This window comes from Cryptotermes secundus, unplaced genomic scaffold, assembly GCF_002891405.2.
Source record: "Cryptotermes secundus unplaced genomic scaffold, Csec_1.0 scaffold834, whole genome shotgun sequence".
Lineage (NCBI taxonomy): Eukaryota > Metazoa > Arthropoda > Insecta > Blattodea > Kalotermitidae > Cryptotermes > Cryptotermes secundus.
In genome coordinates this window covers 310,957-326,833 of record NW_019730112.1, presented here as the reverse complement: position 1 = coordinate 326,833, position 15,877 = coordinate 310,957, and the positions used below count along the sequence as shown (strand labels likewise).

General features: G+C 45.4%; 1 protein-coding gene across 6 annotated transcripts in view; it reads left to right on the top strand.

The window, feature by feature from the left end:
* LOC111866223 (band 7 protein AGAP004871) overlaps positions 1-15,877 on the top strand; it is a 55,607-nt gene that overhangs the window by 17,871 nt on the left and 21,859 nt on the right. For 2 of the 6 annotated variants that reach the window (XM_023854971.2, XM_023854972.2), the window contains exon 3: positions 2,308-2,328. The exons of 1 other annotated variant lie outside the window; for it this stretch is intronic. In XM_023854971.2, the coding sequence (XP_023710739.1) occupies positions 2,308-2,328 (21 nt within the window). Of the gene's footprint in view, positions 1-2,307; positions 2,329-5,867; positions 5,976-10,982; positions 11,022-15,877 lie in introns of those variants that run through there. 3 more of the 6 variants (XM_023854969.2, XM_023854970.2, XM_023854974.2) reach the window with 2 other exon arrangements.

Sequence of the window (15,877 nt, the reverse complement as noted above, 5' to 3'; positions counted from 1 at the left end):
GTAATAATTATCTGGTCATGAGCTCCAGATGGGGCTCGACACCAAGACTTACTGACTGACTGACCGTCAGTCGCAATGTGACTTTGACTTTAAATGCAAGCGAGTTTGATAACTGCTGGGGTCAGTTCTTGCGAGATGTTTCAGTTAGAAACTGGTAGCTGAGGCAGAGGGTCAGTTCAGGAACCCACAGAAAGAGAAACATCCATCGTTGGAAGCCGCTACGAAGCAACGACAGTGACAACGTGACTTTGGACACTATTGTGTGTGTAATAGTGAAATGTAAAGTGTGGACACATGCAAAATAATTCGATCATCAAACCAAAACCCTGTCTATAATCACACCACATAAAAAACGAATATGTTTTAATGAAGATAACGATTTTTGGAAGGGGATATGAGACCTTGAAATCTGCTTATAAGTACCAAAGTTTAGGCGGACTATGAAGTTCGAGGCGGTAAGTTTCTTCGAATCCTTTGTACCTCGTTTGCCCCTCGGGTCAGGATACAGCAATCCTACTGCTCACCTTCATAAGGACCTGGATTCTCGTGCCTGTGTTCTGTAAGTCGCTTCCACGCTAACTTATCGCGTGTCTAGCGGACTTCCAGACACGTCACTCGTTCTGTCGTTAGCGTAAGCCAGAAGCTATGAGATATTTAGCATAAGAATTGATACGGGGTTTTGTGTGATCTCTTTTTAAATTACGCGCGTAACACGATAAGAATTACTAATGAGATGACATTATTTCAGTAGCGTCTAGCTTATCTATACCACGTAGCGTCGGATGGTAGATGAATTGGGAATGACTTAGGAGGTCCTATCCCCGAATATGACCGGAGTGACTGAGAAGTAGCACAAAGGCCATAGTCAGGATATCTGGTGTCTCAGCCGAGAATCGAAAAAGATTAGGATAAAGAAAGATTTATATTTTATTTGTTGGATCTGAGGCTCTTAGGGTGGTGGTTATGAAATCTTCTGGGTTCGGAGAGAATCCGGACGTTTCGGAGGAAAATCCCCTCCATATTCAGGGTCGAAAACTAAACCAGACGCATGAGTAGTTTAATTTGTGGTTTGTTTCTGCTGCTTTCTTGCTTGGTTATTTTTCGATTCTGAAGATGGTGGCGATGTGTTCCTTCGAAACGCCAGGCTTCTTCGAACTGGGTGGTGTTAGAACGAAGAAGGCCGTAGCTGCAGACTTGAAGCGGAGTGTAGAATGGGGGAAGACTTTGCATGAATGCTAACTCAGTAGCGGGAGAACCGAAGTGGGTCAGCTGAAATGAGGTTCGTGAGGTTCGTGAGGTCTGTAGCAGGCTGCAGGGAAACCGAGCCGTCAAGCAGGAACTGGAACTCTTCAACATTCCAAAAATAAGTAGTTGGTCGGTCTTAGATAACTAACTCCAAACAGCCGATTCTTCCTCGAGAAGCCGCCAGTCGCTCACCTACTCAAGAGTTTCCCAAAATTTGATGGAACTCGAAGGTTCAGCACCCTGTTCACAAGACCCCGCTACTAGTCCGTATCCTGAGTCAGATGAATCCAGTCCATAAAATCCCATAATATTTCTCTAAAATCCATTTTAATATTATCCTCCAATCACTTGTAGGTCTTACAAGAAGTCTCCTTCCTTCTGGCTTACCCATCGAAAATCTATATGGATTGCGTTTTTCATGCGTGCTACATGCCCTGCCCACCTCATCCTCATTGACTTGATCATTATACATGGAGAAGAGTACAAGTTATGAAGCTCCTCATTATGCAGTTTTCTCCAACCTGTCAGTTGATTCTAATATCTGGACAGAACAGGTGGGTGCGTATTATCTAAAGGATTTCAGCAGTAACTGCAACAGCTCAGTCGGTATAGCGACTGGCTACCGGTTCGACGACCGAGAGATCAGAGTTCGAGTTACGGTAGGATCAAGAATTTTCTCTTATTCACGTCGTCGATACCGGCTCTGGGGCCCACCCAGCCTCCTAACCGGTGGGTATCGGGCGCTCTTTCCCCGTGGGTAAAACGGCAGGGGCGTGAAGCTGACCACTCACCTTCAACTAGTGCCTAGGTCCAGAACACATGGAACTATACATCCACTCCCCCATACGCTTCCATGGCGTATTGCTCAATTAGTTACATACAGGGCCAACTTTACCTTTTGCCTGTACAACGAAAGACGAAGAAACGTATGGGGACTATGCAAGAAATGTAAGGATTCATTTTGATGTGAAACTGAATATACTTGCAGAGGGCAAAGTTGGCGAGCTTAAGGGAACTCTACTGACGATACAAGGATGCTATAATGTCCTTTGTTTTTTCCAGGCCAAGCCAGGGACTCCGTTTGTGAGTACATGACGTACGTGTAAATGTTGTAGTGTAGTTGTGAACTCTGTAGATGTTTGTGAAGATATTTGTAACGGCGGGAACCTTTCAGAAACTGCCTCCTACTGTCATGTTTTCCGCCGGAGTAGGCTACCTCGCAGCGGCCTCTGTGTGCGCACTGCATGCTCTAGTGTAATTAGCGCTGTCAGATTGGTACACCTGCAACACTTTTTGTGTGTATATCTATTACTGCTACTGGATGTTGTTAGGGAGGTTAGATTAGGGAGCATGAGGTAGGTGAATTATATATATATATACATACATACAGCACGCGGTAGCGTAGTTTGTTGAGGCACTATGCTACAAGCCGGAAGGTCGCGGGATCGAATCGCGATGATGTCATTGGATTTTTTTTCAAATTACCTAATCCTTCCATCCGCACTATGACCCTGGGGTCGACTCAAACTGTAACAGAAATGAGTACCATGAATCTTTCTGGGTGGTAAAGGGCGGACAACCTTACAGCCATCCGAGAGCCGATGGTCTAGAAAATGTGGGAACCTCGACGTCTCACAACCCTCTGGGCCTCCGCGGCCTGTTACAGGGATACCTTTACTTTTTTACAAGACTAATCTTGAGGGCTGTGATGAATGCAGGAAATCGGAATTATTAAAGGAGCGGTGGATTAGCAACTACTACCTGAGCCAAAACATAATTCCTTTAGTTCACTTCAGATGAGCTCCACACAAGCACGCTAGTGGCCAATTTGTTCTTAACTGATGCTATACGAAGTAGGTGGATCTGTTTACGTCCCTTCCCCTCCACTTGACTGTCCCTTCATACCTCACCCCGCAAATGTCAAGATTCGAGTCTCTGTCAGTATATATACTGCAGAGTCATACATCGACCCATGACTCTGGATCGCATTAAGTTAACACCCATCAGAATTAAGCTCCGAATTTTCGGGCTTACGAATCAAATTTCGACTTTCGGACTTACGTCATGTCTCGCGGCTCGTCACGCAACTGTTTAACTTGTTGCTTCCAACTTCACTGTTCAAGAGTGAGCCAGGGAAGCGGGAAAGTAGACCCAGACCTCTTCAAAGTCCTAGCTAGGCTTACTCCTAGAGCCTGAAGATTGAAGCAGTACTTTCATCCGAAACGTCGAAAAGCTTCTACCGCGCTACACGGCCACACATCCCAGAAGATAGTTCCTTTTGTAGCTACCGGGGTGAGAACCTCAAGCCCTCTATGTCCATGCATGCAGTTCCATTTTCCCCAGCTGCAAACAAATCTTTGTAATCGCGGTAGAAGATTTGACAGATATGAAATACCAATCCAATTGTGATCATCAGGGTACACTGACAGGCTGACGTCACAGGTTATATTATGAAATGTTTTCCCATGTGACTGGGCACTCTTCATTTAATTTATAACATGAGTGAAAGTACAGGCCGTATTATTTTACCTGGCCACTGGGTTGCGCATGAGGAAAATCACTTAATGGCAACAAGTATCAGGGCAATGTTTGCAGCTGCATTCAGAAATGGGGGCGGGTGACGCACTGTAACCAAGACCCTGTTATACACCGCACAATCCTCATCTCAGTGAGTGGACTTGACCAAATCCACTGCGCATTCTGTTGAGAGTGGCCAGGTCTAAATAGACAGACTGTAGCGATGTGCGGGTTTCATAATGAGAATCATCTAGGGACAGTATTCCGGGTTATTTTCTTTCTTTCTTTCTTTCTTTCTTGCGCACTCTCTTTTGTCCTGTCTCTGGAATTATGTAAACAACTGTCAGCTTCTAAGTGAAGAACGTATTCCGGGGGTGGTTTTGTTGCTGGTTCGGGAATATTTCCTCCGTACGATCCCATCCGCCCTGGCTGCATCAGGAATGTGACAGCGATATACGGGTCTAAGTAGGGCGGTGTCTGTCGGCTCGTTGTTTCCATGGAAACTGAATACAAAATTAATCCCAGTTGTTGGATGGATTTGAGGTTAAATATGAATAGAATCAGTAGATGGCAGCAGTAAGCGGCAGTATTTCAGTCGGCAATACAGCGTGAACCTTTACCGAATGTACCTTTCCCCCTTGCGACCACCCAGTCATTTTATGTATAGAAGTAGCGTGGCAACAGTGAAGGCAAAGATTGTTACAATTTGTGCGTTTTGGTGTTATACTAATCATTAGTGGAGCCGAGATCGCTCAATCGGTATAGCGACGGCCGAGCGGTTGGAGTTCGAGTCCCGGTAGGGACTTTTTTCTTCTTTACGTCTTCCAGACCGACTGTAGGGCCCATACAGCCTCCTGTCCAAAGGGTACGCGGGGCTCTTTCCCCGGGGGTAAAGCGGTCGGAGCGTGAAACCGACCACTCATCTCCGTATAGTGCCTAGATCAAGAATAGTGGAGCTATACCTCCACTCCCAATGTTTTCATGGCATGTAACTAAGCACAGGGACAAATTTACATTTTAATTTTAATTTGAGGTTAAAGTTTAATAATGTAGGTACAGAATTAAGTTGGATCTGACGCAGCCAAGGCTAAGCAAGAGACTCCACTGTCATTGTGGCGAGTGCATTGCGTCTCCCGTGGTGTATTCTTCAAGATCTCTTGATGATGGCCCATACTGAACAATGAAAAACATTTGTTTATGTGATGACAACCGCTGCCTTTTGTCTTCTCGTCCGCTGTCTAAAAACAAAAAATTAGAATATGCAAAACTACAATTTTGCCTGTGGTTCTGTATTGGTGTGAAACTTGGTCTCTGACATTAAGGGAGGAACAGAGACTGAGGGTGTTTGAGAACAGGGCGTTGAGGAGATATCTTGGACCGAAGAGAGATGAAGTGACAGGAGGTTGGAGAAAACTGCATAATGAGGAGCTTCATAACTTGTACTCTTCTCCAAGTATAATTAGAATGATCAAGTCAAGGAGGATGAGATGGGCAGTGCATGTAGCACGAATCGAGGCTGGTAGAAATGAATATAGGATGTTGATGTGAAAGCCGGAAGGAAGGGGACCACTAGGAAGACCAAGACGTAGGTGGATGGGCAATATTAAAGTAGAACTTAGAGAGACAGGATGGGATGGTATTGATTGGATTGATCTGGCTCAGGATAGGGATCAGTGGAGGGCTCTTGTGAACATGGTAATGAACATTCGGGTTCCATGAAATGCTGGGAAGTTCTTGAGTGCCTGCAGAATTGGCGGCTTCTCAAGAAGGGCTCAGCTCCGTGAGTGAGTGATGACAGCCCATGTATTTATATTTACCTTTTTACGAGTTTGGTAAATTCCAGACGCATCAGAATAGAAAACGGCATGACGATTCATAATTATAGGCGGGAAAACCGGAGAGAAAATATCACGTGAAGAGGGGAATTCTAATGATTATATGTAGGGAAGCGAGACGTCATGGTTGTGATGAATGGAGTGACGTAGCAGGGCCACGTGACCGAGATGGCAGCACCAGGCAGAGCTTATCGAGCGTGTGCCATTGCTCGGCGGGTCACATAGCTGCCGCCCCTGACTGACAATGACTCTGCTCACATACAGCGTGAGTGCGGTGCACAATGCCACGAATCGGGCACGAGGAGCTCAAGACAGAGGTTCTGTACCTGCACCCCCCTCATCCCTGGCCCACTGACACACACTCCATGTACAGTCACGGTAAGAACACTATTTTGATATCTAACATTTCTGTTCAAGTAACTGCGCTGATTCGGGGATCGAATACTGAATATTTTGGTTGTGAAGCAGGTTGTGCTCGTCCATAGAGTGCTCTTCTTGGTTAATTGGAAAAAATAGTTGGCGCTATTCATAAGCAAATGTGACAACTATAAGCAAATTTTAATATAATTTTCTTAAAGAAAGAGAAGTGCCTCAATATGGGCTCTGGCAGGGGAAGAAGGGTAAACCAGGCAGCTGCCCCTTTAGCCTAGAATTTTTGGAAACCTAAAATTAGTGTCAAAATTTGGAAATATCTACAAAAATATTTTTTCGTCCCCAAAACTCTAGGGCGACCAATAAAAATGCAAAAGTTCTATGTGTTCCTAACAAATGTTCCGACACCCCTCTGTAACCCCCCCCGCCCTTTGAAAAATATCCTGGTGGCTCCCAAGCCGTGTGAAGTACATACCTTTCGCGTACCGTCAGAAAAATACTGCTGCGTGCATGTAGCATGCACTGAGTACTCTAAGATGGCTGTATTATAGCGGGTGCTTTAAAGCACGGTGTTTGTTAGGTTCTGTGTAACGCGTGGTTTGCCATTTAAGTTGGTCTGCTCTGCATTCTGCTCTCGCACGTGTGTGTATGGGTTCCGTGTGGTTTTCACAGTAAACAGCACAGAGTCCAGACCGGCTCTGGGGCCCACCGAGCCTCTCATTCAGTCGATAGTGTGTACCGGGGGCTCTTTCGCCGGCGTTAAAACTGCCGATACTTGAAGCTGGCCATTAAATTTCTACCTAGTGACGAAATTAAGAACGCGTGGAGATTTACCTCCACTCCCCCATACGTGTTCATGGTGTTATGCTCAATTAACGTAGGTACAATTCTACCTGTACGCTGCGAATATTAATCGTCTCTAGCCTTCAGTGTCTTCAACAGCCGTTCCCTAGCAACGGCTTCTGTCAGTGGAGATTCTTTAGCTTCCCGCTCTCAGGTCCTCTTGACACAGTCGCCCGTGCAGAACTCTCCTAATTCCCTCCATCGCAACTGCCAACTATCAACTACGGAACTCGACTGACCCTGCTTGTAACATTTCTGCACGAACAATATAGAAAACACTGTTTCCACTGTTATAGTCCACCAATACCTCTGCCGTTTTATGCGTATCCTTTACCGCGGGAACCCGTTTGCCGAGCAATTGCCTAGCGATAGCTCTGGTATTGTTGAAGTGTTTATCGGCCGTTAGCAAGCAACGGCTATTGTTCACAGAGTTACCGCTTAGTAACGGATCTCTACGCCACATTAGCCTGTCTGGGCCGAAACATATTGTGAATTGATAAGTGAAACACGTCAGTTTGTGTGACGGTAAACACTCCATTTTTATTCAGTGTAGGCCTATAAACGACCGCCTCTGGCTACAGATCCAGAGGTCCCGGATTCGATTCCCGACGCTACCAGATTTTTTCTGAGAAGTAGTGGGTCTGGAACGGGGTCCACTCATCCTCGTGGGGGTAACTGAGGAGCTATTTCAAGAAAATAGCGGCTCCGAAATTAACGGCCGTGGGGGATTCGTTGCGCTGACCACGCGACACCCTCTATCCGCTAAAGTTGGCACTAACTTCCCCGACAAGCGGCGGTCGCTCGGTCGGTATAGTTCGCTTGCGGACTAAAACCACGGAGTTTGTTTTTTTCTGTTGGCCTATAAACTCTATAAACGGGATATTTTCAGATGTTTGTCTGTGCACGTGTAGGTAGGTACACGTGTTCACGTTATGCACTAATTGCAAGGAGCGAATGCAGGCCATTCCCTCAGGCATGCAACATAAGCTATGTGTTAACGGCGTAGGAGACTGTGAGGCTGCAGGGCTGCGTCCGACTTGGGTTCAGCAAGAGCGTAGAAACACTTCGACTTACAGTAGACACTCTAGTCGTGTTTCTGGAACCCAATCAGAGCGCAGTCGTGACACCCAGAGGCCAACCAACAGCATACTAAAGTTGTCCTCAGCAATGAAATAAAGAAGAGACAGTTAATTGCATGAGACAAGATTAGGTGTCAGTTTCATTTCTGGAAACTTCTTGAAACAGATGACTTCTCAGGTCGGTATTCACGTCATGTTTTATGAGGTCTTGGGCATGCGCACTACCCTCGGCTACGATTAAGAACGAACACTGGATTACATGCACTGCTTGCCACCTAATGTCTTGTCTTATTCTTCGTCCCTGAAGATGGAGGCTATATGTATTCCGAAACGTCGGTTGACTTTCAATTAGTTACACTCCGTTATATCCCATACGATAGAAATCTTCAAATTATTATTCAAAATTCTTAATGGCGTTTTACTTATTCACACCGTTGATGTTCTTGATTATCACGCCGTGTATAAGTGGTTACCTGTATTTCGGAGTAAACTACTACCTCCATCTTCAGGATAAAATTGAAGTGAAGGAAGTAACTTTGAAATGTTGGTAGCCACTTACAAGATCACACGCGGTGCGGTAATTCAGAAGACCACGATATGAATGTGAAAATTACGCACACGATAAAGGAAAGCATCCTCTAACCAGCTAAGTACGGCGTCAGAGTCCAAGTCCGTAATTTGAAGACTTTGGGTATGATCATACGCAAACCAGAAGAAGGAATATCCAAACGCTCATGATATTTCCTCAACGAAACAAGAAATTAACTAATTAAATTAGCTGAAGAGGCCTTTGAAATTCAACGGGAAATCATTTGTTTCATAATCTCTCTTCCTTTATCTCTTTATTACCTTTTCTTCATTCCCTTCTTTCTCCTATCATAAACAGCAACGTGTTTATATAACTTAAATGGAATTGTTAATGGTGAAGTCAGGAAATACTTCAGGTAAGGTACATCTGTTAAATAACACTAATTACCCAACAGAATTGGGTCCCATTATGATTAATAACATTCGATCGTGTCACTCTGATGCTTGCGTAACGCCTGACCACAAAAGTTGTTCACAGTTTGGGCCTGAAACTCTCCAACATTTACAAGGAGGCCTGCTGTTTGGTCATATAAAACATACGAGAAACGTCAATACGTTCGCATGTCCAGTTGTGCCTCTGAAATTGTGATTGTTGCTGACAACCTGTTGATATCGACCTGAATGTATTGACTTCCTGGGAATTTGTGGTCATGTTTGCACGATAGGCATGAGACCCAACATTTGGCTCAAGCACTAATGTTTCTAACTTGTATTTTCACCAGTGTTCTCGGCCAGGACATGTGCACTGTCTTGCATGAGGCATTTCGTGATTTTCCTCCGTCCTATATGGCCGGGATAAATAAAAAGGGTAAAGCTATCCTGTAACAGGCTGCAGAGACCCATGGGGTTATGAGACGTCGAGGCTCCCACATTTTCTAGACATCCTGCTCACAGATGGCAGTGAGGTTGCCTTCTGAAGATGGTCACAGGTGACCGAAACATGTAAAGGAAATAAATATGTACAAATTGAACCACACTGGACGGTGTTAACAATTATTCTATAATTTAGTTTACTAGTGTGACGGGCCAGAATAAATAGAGTTAAGGTTTCATGGCTTATTGAACGATTGAATGAGCAGTGAGTAATGAGTTGCAAGGGATGTGCAAGGAGACTGTCTTGAGATCTGCGGGTCTCACGGTCTTCCAAACGACGGAAAATATCTACCAGACTACACGGCGTTACGTCTCAAAAATCACAAATCTTGACAGAATAACAGTATCCACTATGCAGTGCTGCTATCTAGAGGTACTCTCTCAGTTCTTTTCGGTATCAACTCAACCGCATCGCCGTTGATTGTTGTCATCTTGTATTTGCTAGCATAAACCAATTAGAGAGAGAGATAAGGTAAAGTGGGGAGGTTGTGAGAGAGAGAGACATTACGTTTGGAGGGAGCAAGATACTATATCTCCGGTTTTGAAGGTTCCCAGACAGTGCCCGCTTGTCCTTCTGGTAGAGGTAATGTATATGATGGCAGTTATTTTTATATGACGTTAGAAGGGCTGTGTTTTAGTGAAATTTGATCTAACATTGGGAGGACTGCGTGTGAAGCATCCATCGCGACGTGGAATTTGTGTACCAACCCAGCATTTGCTCTAGCACCGAGGAAAACCACGGAAAGCCTTGATCGAGTTGGCCGGTCGCAGGACCTTCCGGATGCAAAGTGACTTCTAGCCAGCAGTCCGGCACTAAATACGCGAATCCTGATGTTAGTAGGAGCCGGGGTAGCGCAGTCGGTATAGGACTGGCTACGGACTGGACGACGGAGGGGTCAGAGTTCGAGTCCCGGCAGGGTCAAGAATTTTCTCTTCTCCACAGCGTCTAGACTGGCCCTGGGGTCCACCTAGCCTCCTATACAATGGGTACAGGGGGTACAATGGGTACAGGGGGCTTTTTCCCCGGGGGTAAAGCGGCAGGGGCATGAAGCTGACCACTCACCTCCAGCTAGTGCCGAGGTCAAGAAAATGTGGATCTATACATCCACTCCCCCAAACGTCTTAAAGGTGTAGTGCTTAATACGTTGTGCACAGGGACAAATTTTACCTCTACCCTAACGTTAGTCTCTGATTTGCTGTTGAAAATAAAATTACAATTTTTATTACAGATCTTTCATTTCATGTTCATACTTTGGATGAACTCTAAACAGTTGTGTATGACATTTGCGAAGAGAATACGTACCCTATATTCAAATATATAAACGTAAACATAACAACATAACCTCAACGTTTATATTGCATGACAGTTTAAATTCTAAGTGGGGAGGGAGGCGGAATAAACAGATAAAACATGGCGCTGACGAGCTTTATTCAGTGCTTATTCGAGTGTAAGAAGCGAAACGTTTTTATAATCAGTCAAGGTTTTATTTGATTTTGTCTAGCTGCTAATAGTTTCTTGAGATATTGACCACGCGTTTCTGCCGTGGGTGGGGTGAGAGACTGCGCATGTTATCGGAGTCGACCCTGGAAACTGCTCGCCCGGTACCGGTTCGCAGTTGTTTGTAGAGAAGCGACGTGAGGTGGTCCGCTGTTGCGATGGTCAACGAAGGTGAGTGTGGAGTGCATACTTGAAACATCTTTGAGGTTATGTTGTCACTAGAAAGTTACTAGATTTTATTGTAAACGCGACCTGAATCAGAACTTGTCATAGTGGAGATCTCTTTGAACTCATATAAACTTTTCTCTCGTAAGAATGTGGAGGTAGACATACTCTCGAAAATGATTTAGAGACGCAATACCAAATATACTTGTACTTCTGAAAGATCTGTTGAAATTCGCAGCGTAGAGCGCAACAGATGATATTCGCGAGTATTTAATGGGTATAATTTCTAAAGTACAGAATTGTATGACGACAAATAGTGAAGGAAGAAATTATTTTTTTTTTATTTTTATTTTTTCTTATTTCGATCCGGATTAGTGAGGGTTTACTCTGCTGTATCTGAGTCATTACCGCTATACGAATCCCTTTGTTTCATTAATTTGCGACTACAACAGCCACAAGTAAAGGCTCTGACATAACTCTCTCGTTAAATATTTTCTTTTATGAAAATAGCGACAGCTGACGACAGAAAGACTTTTGTTGGCAGATCGCTTACTTATCGGTGCAGTATATTACCATATTCCGACCCGATATTATTACGGTATGAACAGGTGTTTGTTTACAGGCCAGCGGTTACGATGACGTCAGTGCGGCGAAGAGGGTAGGGGTCGGACATGCCTTCCGCTTTGCTCAACTCGACTCTCGCAGAGCGACAGAACTTGTAGGGTCATAAGCAGAACAAATTAATCAGATTTTTCTGCCTTTTCTTTATGTGGTTAGCGTGCCGGCAGTAATGCACGGTAGGGTTGTCCCTGTGCTTAATTAGTTGAGTACTGCGCCATGAAGACATGGGGAATTGACCTATAGCTCCACCTTTCTTGACCTCTGCAGTAGATGGATGTGAGTGGTTAGCTTCACGCCCCGGCCGCTTTACCCCGGCGAACAAGACCCCGGTACCCATTGGATAGGAGGCTTGGTAGGTCCCTGAGTCAGTCTGGACGCTGTGAAGAAAAGTGTTGCTTCAGCCGGGAATCGAACCCAGACCGTCCTGCCGCTATACCGACTGAGCTATCGAGAATCCTAACATTCCGGCAGTTTTTCACTAAAATACGGCGTCTGAAACATCTTTCGATGTAAGTAATCATCAGATAGTGACGTAGATTGTTATGTCATCAAGATTAATTCACTGCGACGGAGTCAATAAATAGGTCACAAATGGATATAAAACGTAAAACCCGTGATGTTCGAAAGTGAAACAAAAAATAAACATTTACTTCTCGACTTATCCTCCACCAACAGTAATACACTCTCCCATCGCTTTACCAGTGCGTCGAAACCCGCAGCCACACCAGCACCCGGTCGGGCATCATCTGCGGCTTTCGAACGTCCTTGAGAGAATTTCTCTACCCAGATGTGAACCACTTTACACGACAAACACTTCCCGCCGTAACAGGAAACATTTCTTTATGAATATCCTTTGCCTTGAGTCCTTTTGCCCACAAAAAAACGCACAACAGAACGCTGCTCTTGGGAATTACAATCCTCGAGTACGGTCGCCATTTTGACTACTGAAACTAGACTTTGAACAAGTGTATGCACGTCTGATACCTACAGTCTCACGAAGATGGACTGTGCTGCTACTTAGTGATACACGTAGGCAACCTATTACATTAATTGCAGCTGTTTTATTTACGTTTGTGACCTGTTTACTGACTGTGCCCCCGTACATTCTGCTTTCCACTTACGGTGGGAACCCCGATCGCTATACCGGAGGTCTCGTTGAACACACAGGGACTTTTCTTCCGTAAGGTTGGCTACTCGAGGTATGACGGACCCACAAAATATAGCCCATAGTACCCAACGGATGGAAGACAAGATCATTCGAGGGAAATGCCGTTACTTTGTCTTTACCTTTTTTTTTGTGGCGAAGAAGAAATGCGAATTTGTGACGTGGTGCGACTTCGAACTTTCTTCAAGACTGAAAGCTGCAGAATTTGAACGCCCTCAGGAGGAACCGTACTGAGAAATATGACATACATTTATGGGCAGGACACTCCACCAGTCCGGGATAGCGGAGTCGGTATAGCCACTGGCTATGGGCTGGACGACTGAGGGGACGGAGTTCGAGTCCCGGTAGGACCAAGAATTTTCTTTTCTCCACGTCGTCCAGACCGGCTCTGGGGCCCACATAGCCTCCTGTCCAATGGGTACCGGGGGCTCTTTCTTCGGGGAGTAAAGCGGCTGGGGCGTGAAGCTGACCACTCACCTCCAACTATTGCCGAGGTCAAGAAAATGTGGATCTATACATCCACTCCCGCATACGTCTTCTTGGCATAGTGCTTAGTTAAGCACAGGGACAACTTTACCTTGCACTCCATTAGTATGCAGCTGCTAGAGGAGGTCCCAAGCACACAGTAATTTTGTATGGGAATAAATAAGACAGTAATAAGTTCTGCTGTTGAGGAGTTCTGGCTTGCAGTACATGACGCCGTGTAGATAGATGGAATTGTACCGACGTTTCGGAGGAAATTTCAAAGAGTAAGCAAAGCAAAGAAACAAGCAGAGCTAGCTATCGAGGCCCTCACAGCCGTGAAAGTAACGAGTATTATATTTTGTGATCCGATGCCGTGTAGCCTGGTACTTTACCGACGTTTCGGGAGAACATCTTGCTTTACTTTTGAAGTCACCGTGTTTGCTGATCGCCTCCTTGTTTATTTATCTACATTTCTGTTCTGATGGAGGTAGTGACATCTTTCGAAACGTCGCTAAACTTGTACTAGGCTAGTGGGCGTTATGTCGTACAAGGTAGAGATCCTCAGACCCAGTGACTTCTGCCTTTGCTTGCAGTGAGGACCTCCGATAGTGAACTAAGTAGGACCCCAGCGGGCGGGTTTCCTTCCGTTTCCTGTACACTGCGCAGAGGGGAGGCTCCGTAAAGCTGATTAACGTGGGGGGGGGGAGTTGTGAACAGTTTGGAAAAATCGGTTACCGAACTATATTCTCGGCTTAATCACGAGAACAGTTGGGGATTAATAGTCATTAAGTTATGTCTAAAAAGGCCGTGCCATAGCTCAAGCGGTTAGTCGCTGGCTTCCCACCGCGGCGGCCCGGGTTCGATCCCGGGTCTGGTCAAGTGGGGTTTGTGGTGGACAAAGTGGCGCTGGGGCAGGTTTTCTCCGAGTACATCGGTTTCCCCTGCCAATCTTCATTCCAACAATTGCTCCACAATCACCCTCGCCTATCACCTGGGGCTGGTACAATAGGCCAGAAGTGGCCGCAGTACAAGGGACTTAGTCCCACCCCACCCCACTAGCAATAAAAAAACATATCTAAAAAATCTTGCAGAGTGCGTCATCGGTGACGTAACCGTTACGTCACTATTAGACACATACCGGATTCTGTTTTGAACACGCGTAGCGTGGAACCCAAAGTCGCCATGCTGAAGATCTCACTCAACACAGGATTTTTCTTTCGTAATGTTGTCTGCTGAAGGTGTGACGTAGTCTCAAAGATTCCGCGGAACAAAATTATTCTTGAGAAGCTAATAGTAGCTTACTTACTGAAGAAATCTATGAGGGAGAGTCACGCGCTCTCTACGCTGACTGCGCTATCCCGGCTCCTCTGACAACAGTGAATGCCATGATAATGGCAGTATGGAGCGTCACTTTGAGACGGGCGGTGCGTCTCTCTGCGTCAGTAGAACAACAAAACATCTTAAGTGACGGGGCCACACACTCACGTAAAGCATTCCATATGTACGAGTACAACTTTATCACAATAACTGCGGTGCTAACCAACAGATAAAGAACTCACAAATTGTAGTATGTTTAGAGCATAACACAGCGTTGGATACTCTCGGTTTATATGTGAAATTCAATCTAAATACACGACAAGCCGGAAGGTCGCGGGTTCGATTCCTTATGAGGCCATTGGATGTTCCAGTTGACCTAACCCTTCCAGCCGCACTATGGCCTCGCGGTCGACTAAGCCTCTAACAGAAATGAGTACCAGGAATCTTCCGGGAGGTAAAGGGCGGCCGGCGCGTAAGCCTGCAAACCTCACCGCCATTTATGAGCCGACTGTCTAGAAAATATGGAAGCCTCAAGTCTCACAATCCTATCGGCCTTCATGGCCTGTTACAGGGATACCTTTTATATGATAGGCTTATATCCAATGGGTACGGGGTGGTAAAGCGGCCGAGGCGTGAAACTGATCACTCACTTCGAGCTAGTGCTGAGGTCAAAATGTGGGACTATACATCCACTCCCCCATACAACTTCATGACGTAGTGCTTAATTAGTTAAGCACAGGGACAACTTTACCGCTTACCTTTATTCATTTATTGATTCATCAATGGTTCCTACAGCCCTTTGTTGGGCCCTGGCCCTTTTTAAGTTTCGTAATCATATACCCAGTCGGTATGACTCTTTGGAATGGGGATCAGCCCGTCCCAAGGACGCTACTTACAGGACAGTACAAACATAATAAAAGCACACATGCCTAGAGTGGGATTTGAACCAACGACCCCAGTGTTCGTGCGAGTGAAGACATAATAATTTCAAATCTAGATACAGTTGTTGACAGAACATTCGATTCTTTTATAATACATCTGAACGTATCAGGGAATTTTTCGGAACAGGATGTGTGGTCCAGCTGCTGTTTGTCTCATCCCCCTTCTGAACGACAGAGATGCAAAGACTGCCTCACACTTCTCACCATAAATGTCACAGTGTTACTATTCCGACGTCGGTGATCAATAAAAGGACGCTGTATCGGGGTAATGATAGAGTCGACGAGCTTATCTATCGACCAACCGAAGGACTCGACGCTGAGGTCACAAAACCACACGCACAGTGAAACCGAAG